The sequence below is a fragment of the Heterocephalus glaber genome, unplaced genomic scaffold (assembly GCF_053883595.1).
Source record: "Heterocephalus glaber isolate CG9 unplaced genomic scaffold, H.glaber_assembly_v1.0 deba00001497, whole genome shotgun sequence".
NCBI classification, from domain to species: domain Eukaryota; kingdom Metazoa; phylum Chordata; class Mammalia; order Rodentia; family Bathyergidae; genus Heterocephalus; species Heterocephalus glaber.
The window spans coordinates 20945306-20966467 of record NW_028258320.1 but is presented as its reverse complement, the minus strand read 5'-3'; the positions used below and the strand labels follow the sequence as shown (position 1 = coordinate 20966467).

At 32.6% G+C, this 21162-nt stretch overlaps 1 protein-coding gene across 12 annotated transcripts in view; it reads right to left on the bottom strand.

Annotated features, from left to right (window-relative positions):
• Ctnna3 (catenin alpha 3) overlaps positions 1-21162 on the bottom strand; it is a 1794873-nt gene that overhangs the window by 546781 nt on the left and 1226930 nt on the right. For all 12 annotated transcript variants that reach the window (XM_021259452.2, XM_021259448.2, XM_021259451.2 and 9 more), the window contains one exon: positions 18393-18549. In XM_021259452.2, the coding sequence (XP_021115111.1) occupies positions 18393-18549 (157 nt within the window). The remainder of the gene's footprint in view (positions 1-18392; positions 18550-21162) is intronic.

Below are 21162 nucleotides of genomic sequence, written 5' to 3'. Positions count from 1 at the left end.
AAGTCCTACCTGGCCAGTTTAGTAAGACCTTGTCTCTACATAAAACAAAACAAAACTAAGATAAAATAAAATAAAATAAACAAAAATTAAATAAAATGGGCCGGGGATTTAGCTCTGATTTCATTCCCCAGTAGTACAAATACATATATGTAGTTGTCATTATAATACATTTTGTTAATGGTTTGCCAGTTAGTTCACTTTTATTAGGTTTATGTACACAAACAAAAATTGATGTGTTAATCAGTACTGGCTTTGAATCAATGAACTTCTATTTTCTAACTTTCTCAGTGTTTCCCATAAGGAAATCATAACCATACTAAACATCTTGTAAATCTCCATGCACTATCCCTTTCTGCATAATTCTCCTCATTTTTTAATCTAGTAACCAAAAGAAAGAAGAAAATATCCCTAATGCATGAGTTCAATCCTTAGTGAATTTGCCACTTCATACATAGATGTTCATGTATTGTTTAAAGTGTTGTTCTGGAAGTTTGCTGAAGTTCAACAATCTGTGATGGTAACCACATATATTTCCCCAATATTTTCTTTGAAAACTGGAAGGAAAATTTACCTACACTTTTCCAGCACTATTGTTATTCCCTGTGGTTCTCCAAATATAATTGAAAGTCATTCTGCATCAACATATGCCAGTTTCCTCCGAATTCTGGAATGTGATTTGTCTAGCCTAGAGGCTTGAAGTAATTTAAAGCAGCCAGGTACTTTTACTATACCACCAATTGGGCTTCCATCCCTTTAACCATAGTTGTTTTACCCCATCTAGTTTAAACATCATTCTCCTTGAGAAAAAAGGCAGAAATAAAATAGGACTTGAATGGTTCTGTGATTTTTTTTCTCTGTCATCTTATTTCTCGCCATCTGGTCTAAGCGGTGGGCTTATCCTTTCCTTCTTCTTCTTTGACATGAAAAGATTTTAGGACTTGTGTTGAAAAAGGAATTGAGAACTACTGTGCACATACCAACTGAAAAGCAAAGATTGTATCTAGGGAAATGTAGCAAGAATATTACTAATTGCTAAATCAAATTTACAAAGAATAAAGAGACAGGAAAGAGTGAAGGAGACAAAATATTCATGGTGACACAATTATAAAAAAGGAAATTAATGTTCTAACCAAAGCATGTTTTCACCTTCAATTAATGATAATTTAATGTACTGTACTATATAAAATAGCTTTATAATGTCAGTTGTATTTTTGTTTTTTGCAAAACTACATTTAAAGATAGTCCAAAGAGATAAATGGTTTGCAACAAAGAACGCAATGACAAGAACTTGTAATAAACTTCTAAATCTATAGAGCTATAAAAATCCTCCTAAACTTACATCCATCTGCTCTCCCCAGTGAATTACTCAAAAGGTTAATAAAATTGTAGTTTACATATTCCTTTTCATTTTACTTCTTTGGAAGTCTAAGTGTCTTTGAACTTTCAAATCCATCTCACACGTTTACATATTTTCTTATTATTAATCCAAGAAATCCCCTCACAGAGACCTAGACCCAATTTGTTGCTCAATACCCCAAAATATTAAATAACAGCAGAATTTAAATATGACAGAATAGAAAATTAGTTCTAATAGAGCAATTAAACAACATAGCATATAGAATGGATATTTGCAACTGTCTATTCCATATACTTATGGAGACAATAGAAAACATACTAGACTGTCCAATATCATGGTCTACCTTATAGAATATAGGGTTCTTCATTCTTCTATTTGTACAAAAATATATATGAGATGATGTCTAAGGTTTCTGACATCAAAAAATAAAAAGTGAGATGGGGGTAAGGGTAAAAGGCCACATAGACTTACATCTCCCTAAATTCTTTCTTAAGACTAGTAGCACCAAAGGAGTAAGAGAGCAAGAAGGAGATAAATTAAAAGACTGAAAGATTTAGGAAAGAGGAAATATAATGACTTTGAAAACGATTTTACCTATAATCAACCACTATTGTTGGAAGGACTCTATGTCACAGTCACTGTGCTATGCACTTACTCAAACATTATCCATTAAGTTTCAAAACCTATCTCACCAGGTAGGATTATTACTCCCATTCTACAGAATAAGGAATCAAAGGATATTAAGCAATTTTTCTGAAGTGACAGAGGACACAGGATAGTGGTTTCTTTTGTGAGATGAAGGACTGGTTTTGTTACGTAAACTATGATAATTGGGAAGAGAAAAGGGGAAGAAATGAATGGTGCCGACATTCAAGGCTCCATCACTGAAGCATCAATCTGTAGCAAATATCTGTCATCTTATACCCCATCATCTCTTTCTTAAATGTGTCTATTTATTAGATTATTATTATGCTGACTATAGTGGTGTGCCATGCAAATAAATCATCGTGACTCAAGAGGATAAGATTGTTCCTTTGTCAGTCCATGAACTTTCAAAGTTCTTTTTCTGTCCTAACATATTAGAAGCCAAATTGAAATCACTTTCTATAGGGATCACTTTTCATATAAAACAAGTAAAATTTTACTTTAGAAATATCAAATTAATGAATATGAGGAAAATTGATAGTAGAATATATTTTAAATAGCAAAATAAAGATACAACTCTATTGAGATATAAGATTGAAGCTGTGATCAAAGGTGCATTAATTTAAAGGCACTATGGCTAAGGGAGAAAAATCTATTGTTTATATATTTCATTAGCATTTGGAGCTACAGAGATCAATGTAGCAATCAATGACTTAGCTGTGATTTCTTACAACCCACTAATCATTACCAATCTACAAAAGTTTCTATGTAATTGGGAAATTCAGCTAAGCTTTATTATAGAAGGAAAAAATACATTGGAAGTCATTTTCTTTAGTTAATTTATAGAAGCTATTTGCATCAGGCAATAATAAGAGCACAGTAAGAAAATCTCCTAGTAAATGTACAACATAGAGTGATAGATAAAAAGAAATCATTTGACTTTTAAAAATCATTTTCCCATTCTTCTTCAGTTAATTGGACATTTAGCTTTGTCATAATTGCATAATGAAAACCTTTCATTAAAGTCCAAAGGAAACAGTTTTCATATCACCATATAGAACCTGTAACTCATGTTAATGCCAGAATGTGCCTGTTATAGCATATTAGGTGTTTAAGATGGCAAAGATCAATTGATCACTGATAGCAAAACAGCAATATAAAAATATATATTCTTCAGGGTTTTTTGTAGACTATATTACAGGATAATAACAACAAGGATGAAATAATTTGTACACCACTTCCCAATATATCATTTGCACTTGTGGTATTTCTCAAAAGAGATAGAGAGAGTGATAAAATCATATCAATCTTAAACCAGAAGAAGACACAAACAATAAAAGTCTAATAGCAACTGTATCATCTATGTAGGAAATCAATATATCAAGAAAGTGTGCCTATGGCTCTTTGTTTTGAGGGTCAATTCCAAAATTTATGTGATACAACAGTATTTTAAATTATTTCCTGTAAAAAAGTGCCAGTATCTGAATCAAAAGAATAAATATAGAAATGTAATATTTGGGAATTAGCCTCAGAACAAAGACCCATAGGCATATGATGAGTGCAACCAAGTTTAGATGCCCAACAGATTATTCTTAGACCTGTTTTATAAATAAGTAATTTTTCTGACAATAAATTCCATTCATTATTGCTTACCTTTAAAATAAAATAAGAGGGGACACGCGAGCTTTACGCTTAGGACCTCAGCGACAGGGAGCTGGGGTCTCTCCTGCCCAAGCCCTGCCCCCCAGTGACTAGTTTAGCACAGCACATCCCACCCCCACCCCTCACCCCCCTCCCTCTAGCCTCCTGGATGTGCGGGTACATGGTTCCACACTACAGAGGCACAGGGATTCATAAAGGCCATTGTCGTGAGCTCCAGAAGATAGAGCAGAAGTGAACAACACAAAGAGGGCCTCTCTGAGGCTCCTTGATGAAAATTGAAGCCCACTGGAAAAGTGAAGAAAATCTCTGCAATAAAGGCACACCAGACCACTGTACTTGGTAAATTGGAGGGATCATCACCTCTCATAGGAACCTTGACTATCTTCAGGGAAAGGGCAGGTGGAACCTGTAATAGAACTTTGCAGAGTTCAACGCTGCAGGAGGACAGGGAGCTCAACTTGAGAATTAACAGCCAGAAATCATCTTGAATCTCATGGGTCTGCTACTGGTTTGCTGAGATTCATTGACTTATATTTGCACACTACTGCCCACGTTGTCTATTGTGACAGTGTATTGGAGGTTTTAAGTTTGAGTCTGTATTGGACAAATACGCACTATGCTTTTCAAATGATTTTAAAGTCACATTTACTTGCCTTTTTATTTTGATGATGGTTTGATTTTATTTTTAAAGTAAAATCACTAAACTTGCTCAATGGTAGCAAGAAGTTTTCTGAGGTGTCTTGTATGATTGTGCTTTAGCCAGGGTGGACATAGCATAAATTTTAAAAACTAAAGATTAAAGTACAAAGAAGTATAAGCTCATGCTGCCTACTTCTAAGAGAACATACGTTCTTCATAACTGATTAACATTGTGCCACTGATACATAAGGGATTTAAATTAATTCTGTGGGTTAGAACACCAGAAATATTAGGGTCCATTTTCATCTAAGATCTTTATTCTCTAATGTTCTTGGTCCTATTGAAACATTTAAGTATATAAAAAATACTGCAATGTTAATATCCAAGAGAAAAGCCATTATCATCTGTATACTGGTCATCATGATCAGTGTGGTACAGTTTTTTAAAAAAATAAACTGTCATGCCCTTGAAGCCAAAAAAAATAATAATATATTAACAGAGTCAAGGACAAAAACCATATGACCATCTCAATAGATGAAGAAAAAGTATTTGACATAATCCAAGACCCATTCAAGATAAAAACCCTACAGAAAATTGGAATACAAGGTCTTTATCTCAACCTGATTAAGGCTATCTATGAAAAACCAACAGCTGACATCATACTAAATGGTCAAAAACTGAAAACTTTCACATTAAAATCAGGAACAAGACAAGGATGCCCACTATCACCACCCCTACTCAATATAGTTGTGGAAACATTAGTCACAGCAAGTAGAAAAGAAGAAGAAATAAAAGGAATAAAGATTGGAAAGGAAGTAGTTAAACTGTTATTATTTGCTGATGATATGATACTTTACATAGAAGACCCAAAAAACTCCACCAAGAGACTTCTAGACTTGACAGATTCAGTAGAGTAGCTGGATACAAGGTCAACACAAAAAACAATAGCCGTCTTGTACACAAATAACAGACTCACTGAGAGAGAAATTAGAGAAATGTTTCCTTTTATAATAGCATCCAAAAAATGAAATATCTAGGAATCAATCTAACAAAGGAACCAAAAGACCTCTACACTGAAAACTGCAGCACTCTGAAAAAAAAGAGATTGAGGAGGATATAAGAAAATGGAAAGACATCTTTTGTTCCTGGGTAGGAAGAACCAATATAGTGAAAATGGCCATACTTCCAAAACTGCTATATAGATTTAATGCAATGCTGATTGAAATTCCAACAATATATTTCACAGAACTAGAGAAAACAATCCAAAAATTCATGTGGAAACAGAAGAGACCTAGAATAGCAAAAGCAATTCTAGGCAACAGAGACATGGCAGGGGGTATTACAATCCCCAACTTGAAGCTATACTACAAAGCTACTGTGGTAAAAAAAAGCATGGTACTTGCAAAGAAACAGACCCGAGGATCAGTGGAATAGATTAGAAGATGCAGAGACAACTCCAGACATACTCATCCACTTCATCTTTGACAAAGGAGCCAACCACCCTCACTGGAGAAAGATAGCCTATTTATTAAATGATGTTGGAAAAACTGGATTTCAACTTGCCAGAGATTAAAACTAGACCCATATCTATCACCATGAACTAAACTAAGATCAAAGTAGATTAAAGATCTAAATATTAAAACAGAAACACTAAACTTGCTGGAAGATAAGTTAGGTAGAACTCTTGAAGACATTGGCATAAGAAAAGACTTTATGAACAAAACCTCAGTAGCATGGGAACTGGCACAAAAAATAGGATCTCATCTTATTAAAAAGCTTCTGCACTGCAAGAGAAACCACCAACAGTGCTAAGAGACAACCTACAATGTGGGAAAAAATTTTTACTAGCTGTTTCTCAAAGTCCTACTATCTAGAATATACGTAGAACTGAAAAAAATCAGGATCCCCAAATATAAAGAGCAAATTCAAAAATGGGCATCTGAAATGAAAAGACATTTCTCAGACAAAGAAGTAAAAGCAGCAAATAAACATATGCAAAAATGTTCAACATCACCAGTCATTTAAGAGATGCAGATGAAAACAACACTGAGATTCCACCTCACCCCAGAAAGAATGGCTGCTATCAAGAAATCAACCAATAACAAATGTTGGTAGGGGTGGTGGGAGAGAGGAACCCTTCTCCATTGTTGGTGGGAGTGCAGACTGGTGCAACCACTGTGGAAATCAGTATGGAGATACCTCAAAAAATTAAGACTAGAGGTCCCATTTGACCCAGCTATTCCCCTTCTGGGTCTCTTCCCCAAAGACTTAAAAGAATCATATCACAGCGACATATGTGCACCCATGTTTATAGCGGCACAGTTTGTACTAGCTAAAGTTTGGAAGCATCCCAAGTGCCCATCATCTGGAAACTGGATAAAGAAAGTGGTGTTTTTTTGTTGTTTTTTTTTTTCTTTTTCTGTTTTGGTAACGGGAATGGAACTTGGGTCCTTGCACCTGTGAGGTAGGCGGCAGAACCACTGAGCTAAATCCCCGTCCCAGAAAATGTGTTTTTTAATAAAATGGGAGTACTACTCAGCCATAAAGAACGAGAAACTAGAGACATTTATAAATGGATGCAAACTGAGGTCTCGTAAGTGAAATAAATTGGACAAACGTGTAAATACCGAATAGTTTCTCTGGTGAGAAACTGAAAGTGTAAATAAGGATTAAAATGATTAAAACGAATAATTGATAATTTGAAATAGTAAGAAAAGGTCCAAAGAGGTAGGGTAAGTGCGAGGGGAAGGGGAAAGGAAAGAAGGGAAGGAAAAATTATAAGAAAAGGAAAAAAATGGAAACAAAGTCTTTGTAAATAGTGAAGGGTGGAAGGGGTGAACGGAGGACAGGGAATGGGGAAAAAATAAGAACCATGATACATTATATACAGGTACAAATGTCCAATGATAAATGTAAATGTATTGTATACCTAAAATGTACCAATAAAAGAATTTAAGGAAAAAAATAAAATAAAACAAGAGGATAGTAAAGAAACTATACAAAATATCTTTATATTTTAGAGAGGGAAAATGCCAAGCTCTCATGAACCCATGTTTACTGTAAGTTCTTACATATGTATCTCTGGCAGATAAACTGAATTTTTACTTACTGCTTGAAACATAAAACAATTCAATATTGCTCAGCCAGATGATATTAAAAGTATGACAAAAGTACAAAATCTTCATTTTGTCCAGATATTTCTCCACAGGTACATGAAATGTCTCTACTTCTGTCATGGCAATCATTTAAGTTTGTGATTTAAAATATTTGAAAGACATAGAAATCCCATATTTTGTATCACTTGTTAGGTCCTAATTAAGGTGAATAATTTAAGTTCAGTGAATTTCAAAATCAAATTTAAAATGCATCAGATTTCATATTAGGAAATATAGACCTTGGCACATAAACCTTTAGCACAGTAGGAAATTAGCTTCATCTTTTACACTGGTGAAAGGTGCAGAGTGATGATTCTGTGCAATTACATAGAAAAGAAGCCTTGATTTGGCATTCTACACCAACAAAAAAAGCACTTTCCATAGCTATGTTTAATTTTTGCAGTCTGCCTAATATAGTTATGGTACATATACCCTCTGGCTTTGCTCTAAATCCTGTATTGGGTGGCTCTGAGATATAAGTCTCCCTCCAGTTACTCCCATTTAAAGTTTCTTATAAAATGCCACTTGGTGGGGGGAAATATTCTCATTTTATCACCCAAACCATATTCAATCTAGGTCAAAAGGATTTTTATTTTGCCTTACCATAATCATAGAAAATTGTCTTGCTGTGTCTACATAGACAATCAAAGATTTGTAGAGGAAGGAAATTGAACTTTTGTTAATAATTTAATTCAACTTGTGAATGAGTAACAAACAGGTGAATGAATAACAAATTGAAAGCTGAGGTTGAGAGTTAAAAACATTTTTTCATAGAGGTTCCATATGGAAAACTTCAGAATCATGGACTAATAGTGATCTCCATATTTCGATATTATAAAAAATATGTGGAAACTAATTTCAGAGAATATATATTTTTTAATATGGGAAAATATACTGACCTAACTAGTGGATGTATAAAAGTAATTTCATTGTTATTTATTACCTTATGTAATTTAATCAATTGAAAAATTCTCTGTGACTATTTATAGTAAATATAATTATATTACCGAATTCATTCTAGGTGGAGGAATAAATGAAATATCTATGAAAGCACTAGAGGTCTTAGGATTCATGCTTTCAAACACATTGATAGTTGCATTTCTTAAGAAACACATTTAAGAAGCCATACATAAATGCAAAAAGTCAAAAGAAAATACATGCACACTTGCATACATTAAGGAATAGCTATAAAAGTGAAAAATATTGATACAAAAATATATTATGATACAGTCATCACACATTTTTGATAAATCTGATAGAGGCTAATAAAATGACAGTTCATTTAATATTTTAGATAAGGTATCATTGTTTCATGGTAGCTTTATAATATACTTTGAATATCATGTTAGCTTAAAATTCAGTGGTCAAAATTTTCATATAGAATTCTAAATAACTAGATTTTATGACTGAGCTTAGGAAGGAAGAGTCAAGTCACAAGACTATTTCTGCCTCATAAAATTTCCCATACAGTTAAGAATATTTATATGCAACTTGTTATGGAAACATAAAACATAAATCACCACCAAGATGGTGAAGGCAGATTTGTAACCAGATACTAAATGATGACATAGAAATTTAATGTTGGTATTATATATCAAATAAACTTTGATATAAAAAGCACATATTTTTTCATTTCTGCTATAACCATTTTCTATATATAGCATTAGAACTTTATCCAAAAACTAAATTTTATTTACATTGGAAAGTCCCAGGAATTGATTAAATTGAACAAGTTTATCAGAAAATGTGCGCCAGTTGTTATGAGTATCAGTGAGTTTTTAAAAATCAACATATTACAGTTAAGTGCTAAATTTTTGGAGACACCAAGTATATAAATTTTTGGATTACAATTTTATTGGTCATATTCTATAATTATCATGAAACAGTCACTGCACTTGCATTATGGAAGAGTGAAATCTCACAACACATTCTCTGAAAGAAAAGCTGATGCAAAGAGCATTTGCAAAATTATCTATAAATGTACGTAAAGTACTAAACTTATCTGTAAATTTTTGCTAATTATAAATTTTTAAAATACATAAAGAGCCAGATTAAAAATTAATTATTGGTCTATATCTCTATTGTAGAGGTGACTAAAGCACTATTATAGTGGACATAGATTATGTTTGGCACCTTATTTGTTACTATCATGTAATTTTTTATAATGAGATACAAATGCTGATATATAAAAGGGCAATCACAAATTTAATTAGAGGTTTAAAAGATGAAGTTTCAAACCCAAGTTGTCATATAATTACTTTGTTGCTAGAAAGATAGCCTTGGTGTCTTTCCCAGCATAACCTACAATATTTTACAAAGTTATAATCATGCTGTGAAGGCATGTTTTCCTCATTAAACTATAGATTCTCTGTGAATGAGTATTGTGGGCTCTTTTACCTTTACATCTCTAGAGTGACTAGTAACTGCCTGATAATATTTGTTTATTGGTATAACAAATGATTAGCTTATCAGTACAAAAATAGTAATTAGATGCTTTCTTTAAGGACATTCAATCTCACAGAATTTATTATTAACAGTGGTCTGAAGATAGCAGCAAAGAATATCCTTTATGTCTTACTGTCATATTCCCATGAGAAACTTTTTGATTTAATTTTGACTTTTCATATATGAAATGTGAGAATATTCTATTGCCTGAGGGAGATTCTGATTGTTTTGATGCTCTATATCTCCTAATCCAACAGAAGGAAAATGCCTGTCATGCAGATTTGCTAATCAGGAGGAAAGGACTTTCATCAAAGTCCTTAGGAAAGGGAAAATTTTAAAAACCTGGGAAGAGTACACAGGGGAAATAAACTATACATCTAATGACAGATATGAGAAAATTTAAGATTTAGTAAAGCTTCACTGTAAGATTACTTTGTTTAATATTCTATACACTCTAATCTTTTATGAGGGCTTGAAATATTTCAGAATAAAAATATATTTTTAAGAATCTAGCCATCCTTTCCCCAGCCTTATCCACGAACCAATGTTGAAAAAAGACATACAAACTCATAAAATAACATTCCATTAGAGTAAGACCCTAAATGATAGATGTTTGGATATTTTTTCACTTTCACAAAGCACTGGGTTTCAGAATCAAATACAAAGATATAAAATTGTCACAATTCTTGGGTGAGTTTCAGGGCCTGACATGGATTGGCCTAAAGTGACTCCTTTGTCACCCAGGCATGCTCATACATGCCGCTTGCCTTTGCACCTTGACATTTACTTCTACTCACTGTAACTTTGTTGTCACAAACATTTGAGAAAAATAAAGATCATAAAATAACAAAACTGAAATTAATCCATTGGCCTCAATCATGCTATTTTTCTGATATAATTTAAAAGCTTTACAGATAAAACTGAATTTCCCTGTGTACCCTTTGTCTGTTCCATCCAACTCCTTTTAGCTCCAGTTACTCTTATGATTTGCTCTGACTAGCGTTGATGATATCTTGCAGTCTACACCGGTCTAGTCTAAAGCTTCACGTCTACTAAACATTACTTTTAAAATTTTAGTACACAAAACATTTTTATTTGTCCTAGCAACTGCTTGCTGCTATTTATTCACTCCACTATTGATGAAAATTCTGTAATTATTATGCTTGTATAAGTTCTTATGAATATGTACACCAATATTACCAAAAGACCTAAAGGAAAGTTTGTGTAAAAATAACAAGGTACCACATATTTCTATTTTACTCATCACAGAGTTTATAACCACTTATGTTCTCAGAAGCTGAGTATGAGAGTTTTCCTGTTTCTAGTATATCTTGCCATTATCAGAATTTTTCATTTTTTGACTACTGATAATTGTGCACCATAGTTTTCCAGATTATTCTTTAGTTATTTTAGTAAACTATAGTGCACAACTGGGACAGGTTTAACAAAAGGGTTCTTTGAACAGGTTTATCTTTCTAAGACCTAGTTTTAATTTTAACAAGTCTACCAATATATGTGCTAGATGCTATTCAAAACACTTTAAATATATCATTGCATTTAATTATTCCAGGCATACAGATTGTGAACTTTTTAAGAGCATAGAGATTTCTTTTTTGTCTGTTCTATTGACTGTTCTATGTGAACTTGAAACAGTCCTATTTCAGTCTAGATAATCATAAAATATTTGTTAAATCAATGAGCACATAAATGAATAAGTTGTATAATTATTAACATTTTGAAGGAGGGTTTTTAAAGAAATAGGTTATTTTATTTCTCAAATGTAATAGGTCTGTTAGAAAATGGCAGAATTGTCAGTCCTATGCATACTTAACTCCCTCCAAAAGCTTTCCTCTATCTTCTTTATAGTCTCTAGAGATAAAATCCAATATTATATGTCTAATTCATGAGTAAATTTAGTAAGAATTATATGCCCCGTTTGAAAATGTAATGATTTTCTTCCTTACAGCTATTTTTAACAAATGTATGTATTTACGGCATATAACATGATTACTTGAAATACATATCTATATTTTGTGGAATGACTATGTCAAACTGATCAATATATGCATTACCTCATATACTTAGATTTTATGGTAAGAACACTTGAAATCTGTTCTCAGCAATTTTCAAATATACAATATATTGCTATCCATTACAGTCTCAGTGTTATAGATGTAGCTCTTCAACTTATTCCTCTCAACTGAAATTTTGTATCATCTTCCAACATCTCTTCAATCTCCCCAAACTCCTGGGCTCCTGATAACCAATATTTTACTCTCTGCTTGTGTAGGTTCAACTGTTTAGAAGAAAGCAATTCTTGGCTACATTTAAAAAATACATATATAAAATTTTCACACCACATTTTCTGGAAGTCACTCAGAGCAAATATTTTTATTGGTTAAAATTCCTCAGGATGCTTTCAAAGTCCCTAAATCTGTGTTAACACAAATTTATAAGCTCGTGTACATGAATTCATGTTTTCAGGTCTTTTATCTGCACTCAACTCAGTAACAAGAGGGACATTTCTTTCTCAGTCTAGAGGAGGGCTTTCCAAAGCTTTTAGGTAAGGACTATCCTGCTTTCACCTACCTAAAACCCTTCCAGCTCTAACTAAAATCTTTGGTAACTCAAAATTATCAGAGGAATGTCCTAAAATCAATAGGTAGATGAAAGAGGAGTATATACCAAGGGAAAACTTCCCTTCTAATCTTTCATCTAATCTATAAAATGTTTTACAAGATTTATCATATTAAGAATCTTTATTCACAAAAACTATCCTGTTTAAATGCATGCTTTTAGAGTAGGGCACTGCCTATAAAAATCTAAATACAAATGAAATTATGAGACTCACTTTAATTTTTTGTTGAAAATATTTGTCAATATATCTGGCTATAATAAATTATATGGATTATTAACAATATAAATATTCACACTAAAATTTGTAATCAAATCCTTTATGAAAATTATATTTTATCACCCAGAGCCTTTGTAAGTTAATAGCTAGTGCATATGAACAATTCAGGAACTATTTGTTATCTTGCTGTATAAGTCTAAAATGCAAATCTTTGGTGCTATTTATTGTTTCAGTGATTATTAATGATTCCTCCATTTCTACCTCAAAATAACCACCAAAATGTTCAAATCTGATTTTGCAATGTTAGAAAATGACTACCAATTATGAGTTTCTATAGATTTAATTCGTGAAATTCATACAACAGACCTGCCATGCAATGAGAGCATCTTGAGCAAATTTGCCTATTAGTACGTGCAGTAGAGTGTGATAAATTCTGGTCCACATGCTCAAACTACTTTTCAGTCATGTAAGTACAGGCAGTAATTCAAAACATAATTACCAACAGTGAAATAATGGATTACTTTGGGGAAGCTGCTTCATTCATTTTTGAATGGAAACCTATATACATTTTATGCTGTCTCCACAATAATGCAAAGCCAAATATCATCCCATAAAAATGCATTTACAAGAACCTGGCACGTGTGTGTGTGGGGGGGTCTTACAACCACAGAAAGACAGGCTCTTGATTTTAGCAAATGGGTTAGAATATCCTGGCTGCAAGTCACAGCTGGGTTATCCTAATGAGAAAGAGTTTATTTTCAAGGTACATGGAATCCTAGTTTATTCAATTGGATCTAGGTTCTCATCATTATGCTGATCCTTATCTTCCTATTGCTACATCTCAGTATGCCAGTCATATGCTCTATTTGTTTATTTATTTATTTAGAAGGTGGAGTGGTGAAATTAAGGAAACGTCTATTTTTATTATATTATTTTCACTTCTAAGAACAATATTTAGCAATTATTTTTACTAGAATTGTTTTTAGCATCCAGAGGAAGTGTTCTAAAATTTGATAGTCAACGTTGCTTCTTCTTTAATTTTTCGATGACTTACATTTCCAATAAAAGTTCAAGACTACAAACATCCTCATGTACTCTGTGCTCCTTTTACTGGCCAATTTGTTGTTCCTCAAACACACCAGGCACTTTCACATTTTTTTTGTCATTGTGGGATATTTTTCCAATTTTTTCAATTGTAAATTCAACAAATCAGTTAAACAGTTTTCTCTTTAAAAATACTTCCCTCAAAATCTTGACACTGCAGCAGCATTAATTGCATAGTATTTTGTCTTTATGAATATTACATTTTATTTTGTAAAATAAATCATTAGACTTTTAAAAGAAAATGTCATTTGCTTTCTTTTCTATTCCCTATAATCCTAATTCATATGTAGTAAACACTCAATTTACTTTTATCAAAATTAATTTTTACAGGACATGACTAAAAATCTCACATTTAAAATGATTTATCAATATGGAAGTACTTTATGCCTACTGGCTTTAATCAAATATAATTTCATTTAGATGTACATTGAAAAGTAAAATATAAGGTATAGTAATAGATATTTGGTTTAATTATATAATTAATCTTTGCATAGATATATGCTATATTAATCCTTTTTATTCTGACCCCTATTCCACAAAAAATCACACTGATGTTTAATAGTAGTCTGTATGCAATTAATTTAATATTTTGCTTTTGATAACATCATGACATGTTTATCTGGCATGGACTTATGAAAAAATATTGAAAATCTACTTAATTTTTCTTTATTCAGTGATTTAGATTATAATTCTGTAGAAGCTAGAGATTATTTCACTATGATGTCACAAAGAGGTCTTCGTTAGTGTGTTTTTGACACATCAGAATTATCTCTGTTACTATGTAAAGGTCATAGAATATAGTGATAAATAATGCTGAAAGTTATTTCTCATAATTTGGAAGTTTTTCAAAATGTTAATTCCAAGGCTAAACATGCTTAATAAAATTGTAAGACATAAAATCTGAAAAATTAATGTGGCTGCAGAATTTAAAGGGAGGATAAATACTAATATTTAGCAAATATCCGTTAAGAGTCTTTAGAAAACTCTAAAAGCAGAGAATCAATTAGAAAGTTTCTCAGCTAAAAGATAATGGGTTGGACTGGAGTAGTAGCAGTGGATATGGGTAAAATTGGACATATTTAAGAGAAATGTAAGAAATAGAGTTATGAAAAGTTTCAAGTACAATTCATTACTGGTTCAGAGTTTTGTAAGCCCCAAACCAACTATATTAAACATCTAGTTACATGAAATAAATTAAAAGTTGTTTTGTCCAATAAGCTCCATTTTCACAGCTCATTTACCAGTTATCTCTTCCACTTTCAATCTTTGTTCAATTTCAAATACCTTTCAAAGGTACTTAGCCCTTAAAATTAAGCAAAAACAATTTAATGAATGACCAAAGTAGTAAAAGAAAAGTGGTCTCATCAGAAACTCACATATTTAATCACATCTTAGTAATTGTTTAATTGTCCTTATGGTCCATTTTATTCCCTCCTTCTATCCATGTTTATAATTCACTATGAATCAATTCATGCAATAGCTCAAAAAGTGGTACATAAATCATTTCCTCTTCTAAATTTTCAGTGTTTCTACATGAGCAACTGTTATGGTTTGTATCTGGATGCCTCTCCCCCCAAAGCCTCATGTAGTCGTAGGGCTTTTTCAGAGGTGACTGAATCTAGACTGTGTGATGATGGGATTAAGGGCTTGTAATTACTAAATCAGTCCACCGATTGGTTTGTCATTGCCATAATCCTGGTAGTGTGGATAAGATAAAAGGGACACAAAGATGCTGTTAAGGTCCCTTGTTTTCTTTCTTGCTTTTGCTACCACGTGGGCATCATGAACTGTTTCTTCTTTGCAATGCCCCTATGCCATGTGCCTCTCTGGCTTGGAGCCAGCCAATTATGGACTTAAACTTCTACAAACTGTGAGCTAAATAAACCCTTCCCCTTTTAATTTGGATGTGAGGTATTTTGTCGTAGCAAGGAGAAAAAAGTAACTAAGACAACAACTAACACAGTTTCTCAAATACCATCTCATTTCCTCTGTCAATAAAGAGGACAGGCTGACATGGTCAAGGGATCTTCATAAAAGTCAAGCTCTAATTTGTTATACACAGTTTCAGAGAGTGAAAAAAGGAACAGTGAATGGTGTGAGGAATAAGTTTTGTATTCAGTGATGGGACAAAAAGTTTGGAAACAAATGCATTAGGAACAAGTTTTCTAACTAGTATCAAAAAGACACTAACACTATTTCATAAATAACATTAAACCACAAAGAGTTCATTTTGGACAAAGGAACTACAGAGAACTTAGCTTGTCAAACACATTTTGCTTTTGAAAATTAATTTTTGGTTCATAGCTGAATATTAGTTTTACACATAAAATTTATAATATATAACAAATAAATGAGGTGGATATATTCCTCATGATTTTTCAAGAAATAACTGATTGTGCTTAGGTTTAGAGTTCTGCCTATATAGCAGAAAACAAAATAACACAAATGTGTCTTATGAAAATGCACATTTTTAACTTTAATATCATCCAAAATTTGGTGATGGTATAAACATATAACAGGAAAGCACCAATGACAGACTTATATTTAGAATTGTGGTACCTTTATAAATGACATTTGGTATAGAGATATTCTTATTTCAAAAGCCTACCGTTAATGTTCAGCAATTAGATACCTCTGAAACATGATTATAAGCAAACATACTACCACATGTGATTTCTTTCTGTATTAATGATAAAATAATACCTTAAAGTCAAAGAATAAAATTCTTTCTTTTTTAATTTTAATTTTAATCTATATTTTAATGTGGACAGCGGATACTGTAAGAATCCCAAAGTTTTCACAACTAGTTAAGAAGACAATGGGTGTATTCCCAGGATTCCTGTTCTTTATTCTTATCAAAATCAAAATAATTAAACATGATTATTGAATTCTGAAAATTCCAAGAAAAAGTTGAAATTTTACAAAAAGTTTGTAAGCATAATTTCCTCTAGGTAATTCACAATTCAAATGCTCTGGGAACTAGCTTTTCAGCTGATGTACCTGACAAAAAGACAAACCAGAAGTCTGACTACAACTACCATTTCATTCTAAAAGACCACCATAAAGGAGTACCAGAGAAGTCATTTGCTGTTAGATACACTTGCAACTTTTTATGAGAAAAATCTGCCCCACACACAAACGGGCAGAATGTGATAGCCCTCATCACAGACAGGTGAACCGTGCTTGGTTTGTGATCTTTGGCCTAGGACTTCTAGCTTGATATTAAAAAGATGTATAGGGCCAGCTAGATTCTTTCTCATTAATTTTGAGAAAATTCTGAAAGAATATGTCATCGTATGGGAACAGATGTTGAAAAGTTGTCATGCTATAAGTAAAAAAGTATAAATTTATACAGAGGCAGAAATGAGACAACTGAGGAAGCTTCTCAGGTTTTGGGGCGAACATGTTTAGTTGTCTGTTCAACAGCCATGTACTGTTCTTTTTTCACTGATAAAACTCTGATTTTGTTTGTATAGTGAGTGATGTCATAAAGATTGAATTAGTCAATAATGATATTAAGGTTATTAATATATTCTTTTACACATTTTCTATGATTTTTAAATTTATATCAGTAAAAATTAAATAATTTAAAAATGACTAACATAAATTGCCTTTTCATTAATGAATCATGAAAAAATACAAGGTTTCTGGAACTATTTATTGTTCAGGATGGAACAGCATGGCAATGTGAAACTCATGAATTTAACAGACTGAAGTACATCAGAAAACTTTAAAAATTATGTTGAATATGTATGAGAAATTGATATTTTGTCTAAAGTGATATTGTCATAGTGTAGAAAAATCTATTTCTCATAAAAAGGAACAGTAATAAAAATTAAAGAAGTAGATCATTTATTTTATGCTCAAGGCTATGTTTTAAGAGAATAAAAAAGTATTTACTTCACCCTGTTACAGTATTATAATCAAAATCTGAGTTATACTTCTGAGGTTATGATCTTATAAGAAAAGTTTCATAATCCTGTGAAATTCCATACTAATCTGGCATGAGTTAATCATCTGAGCATCACATGGAGCCTCAAGCCCAACTGTTACCAATGTATTTAGATGTTTGCATTTGTCTCCTTGATTCTTTAGGTTAGTAGTATCAAATTCCTATATTGGTAGTTGAATTACCATGCTGTATCTCAAATCAATGAGAACTTTTCCCATTGACACATAGTTCTCCTGAATGGAGGATAAATTGGCTGAAAAAGAAGAATAAAGGAGAAAATGCTGATTTATTAAATCCAGAAAAGACTGGTTCTATTTGTTCTTATGGTTTTCCCATCATTAGAAGTTTCTTTTAAATACATGGTGTAAATTATTGAATTGTAAAGGTTAGAAAATATGAGGTTCATAATCCCAGAAGAGACCACTGATGGCACAGATGCTCTACTACATAGCCACCCTTCACTCCTAAGAAGCTCATTAATAAAAGGCTCTTTATATTATAAAATGAGTTATGTTCACTATTATACTGTTTCCAAAACTTGCCAGCATAAGCATATAAATTAAAAGATTAAAAGCATACCAGATACAGCAAGGAAATCATCAATGCTTGTAATGTCATCCACGGCTTCAGTAAGAACATGTATGTAATTTTCCCATGTGTGCTTGTACATTTCCATGGTGTTTTTCACCACTTGACTTTTGGGTCTTGCAGCCAAAGCAAGGGCAGAATTAATAATCTGTAAAGATAAAGAATATTTATACAGTGACTTATTCATAAATAATTACCAATGTGTAGAATGCTAGGTATTCTTTCTTCAAAATGTTACATACATTCATTCTTAATAACAGGGTAAATGGTAAAACACATCTTTTCTCTTTGCTTTTGGTAATATTTTATTTTCAGCAGTAATTTAATTTAAATATTTATTAAATATTATTACCAATGGATTGCAGGAGATACAAAGATAATTTATGTCTGCCTTTAAAGAGCTTAAATATTACTCAATGAGGAGGGATAACATATAACTATAACTTCATTCTGTATATTATAAATGCTATAAGAACAAATAATAATCAATAGACATTAATGAGCACAGAGATCACCTTCAACAGAGGTGCTAAGGAAATAATTTAGGGAAGAGTAACATTTTAACTGGGCATCTGGATTCACATTGGATGATTAGGTATGTAGTGAATGTACTCCATATGCAAATCACTAAAATAAGAGCTTTGACTTACATGAGGGCTTAGAGATACTTCACTAGTAGATAATCTTTCATATATTCATTCATTTATTCATTGCATATTTAGAATATGTACCAAGTAACTTCTATGTATCAAACACTCTCCCTAGATTTTAGGAATATGGCAATGAAGAAGACAAGAATAAAAATCACCACGTTCCTGGAGTTAATATTCCAGTCAGGGAGATAGGCAATTATCAAGTCTAAGGGAAATATATACTCTGTAAGATGGTTGTGAGAAACTAAGAATGAAATATAGGGTAGACAAGGATAAAAAGTAGAATGGTGGAAAGGGTAGGACATTTACAATTTTAGGAAGGTCTTGTATTTAGGCACAAGTTTGAATAAAATCATTAGTGAGAAAGAATTTGGGGACAGAGCAGTTTAAAGATTCAAAAAAGTACAAAAAATAGGAACTTCTGTGAGAATGATAAGCAGTCTCATCTAGATCCTGGGTATACATAAGGGACCAGCAGGAGCCCGACTGTCCTGCTCAGGACTGTGGTCTTATTTAGAAGGGACTGGAGAGTCATGTCGACTTAAGGGCAATTTGCTCAGAACTACTGATTTTCAGCAAACATAGGAATCTATTGCAAAAGGTTGTAGGAGTGAGAAAGAGTCTGAACTATGATGGTGAAGGTAATGAAAAGGGCTTCACAGGATTTTCAACTAATTAAATATATAGCTAGGTTTAAGATTATTGTCAGGAATAGCATTCAGCCATTAACAAATCTACAGAATACAATACTTAAAGACAAGACAATAAAAATGAATAGTAGATTATAAGACATTATACTTCATAAGATGCTACTTCTACATATGAAGTAGATGTAAATATGCTATGAATAATTATAAAAGGTTCTCTCTGAGTGTTGGTCTTTCAAGTGGTTTTTCTTTTCTCTTTATGAATTTTTCAGATTTTCTAGTATGTTTTTATATACTCAAAGAAATGAAGTTACTCATCAAAGAAAGATGATTTTTTTTCAAAAGAAAATGATAAAATGATTCTTAGTATCATTTAAAAAGTTCAAGTCAGCAAGTTAGAGTCAAAGTTGTAGGGGCCAACATGTGAAACTGTTTTGGAAGACACAGGTGATGACAGGTGTTAGGTGTGAACTATCCTGTTACAAAGGTTGACTTGGAAGTAATTCTTTGCTTTCCATGTGTAGGGAACCACTTGCTGCTTGAAAGGCCAGGGTGTCTGAGGACCCATAAGGACATGACCCCACCTGGCATATGTGCAAAATGAGACACACTTAAGGATGACTCAGCATAGACTACCGCACTTGAGTTAGGAGGTTATGTAAGATCACAATGATGTAAGGCTATTTAATGGCCTACATAAGGGCAGAAGAATAAAGAAGTTTGCTCTTGTTGCTATTGCTGATGTCAGGTCCATGTGCTTTCTTTTACTTGAGAACCTCACCTGTGAAAGTACCCCTTCAGCCCCTCAACCCCCAAATCATACAAAATACAAAGTGTAAAATCAGAGACGTGCATTTTAAAAAAAGTTTTATTCATTTACAATTCCTTTGTTCAGGTCTTGAGGCATGTGAGGCCTGGTTACTATGTAGTAATACTATCATCATAGTTTCCGTCCTAAAGCTGTAATCTACTATGGAAATCAGACCAAATGTAGGCAATTGTAATCTATCAATGATGCTGGCTGTCCTATATTAGGATCACCTGGAGACCTTGTTAAGACAGGTTCCTGAGCCATTCCCTTGGAATGTATAATTCAGTTGATCTGGGATAGGGCTTGATAGTTGGCTTTTTTAAGAATTTCAAGAGTACTGGCCTAGAGATCATACTCAGAACCCCTATGAAGTACAATGATAAATTCTATAACATGTAGCCATCTCAAGGGTCCTCATACACATGGGAAAGTCATTCCCCTACACAATGAGAGCTGTCCCAAAGACTTAAAATCTGAAAAATATGTGCAAAGTATAGGAAAAATGATAATATCTTTATCAGGAGGGACAGCAATAACGTGCATAGAAGTAGGAACAAGATAGAGTCCAATCCCACCTCCTGGAGAACCCTGAGCCAGAGGAGATAGTAATAGCTCTGGAAGAAAACCAAAAATGAAAATGAAAACATGAA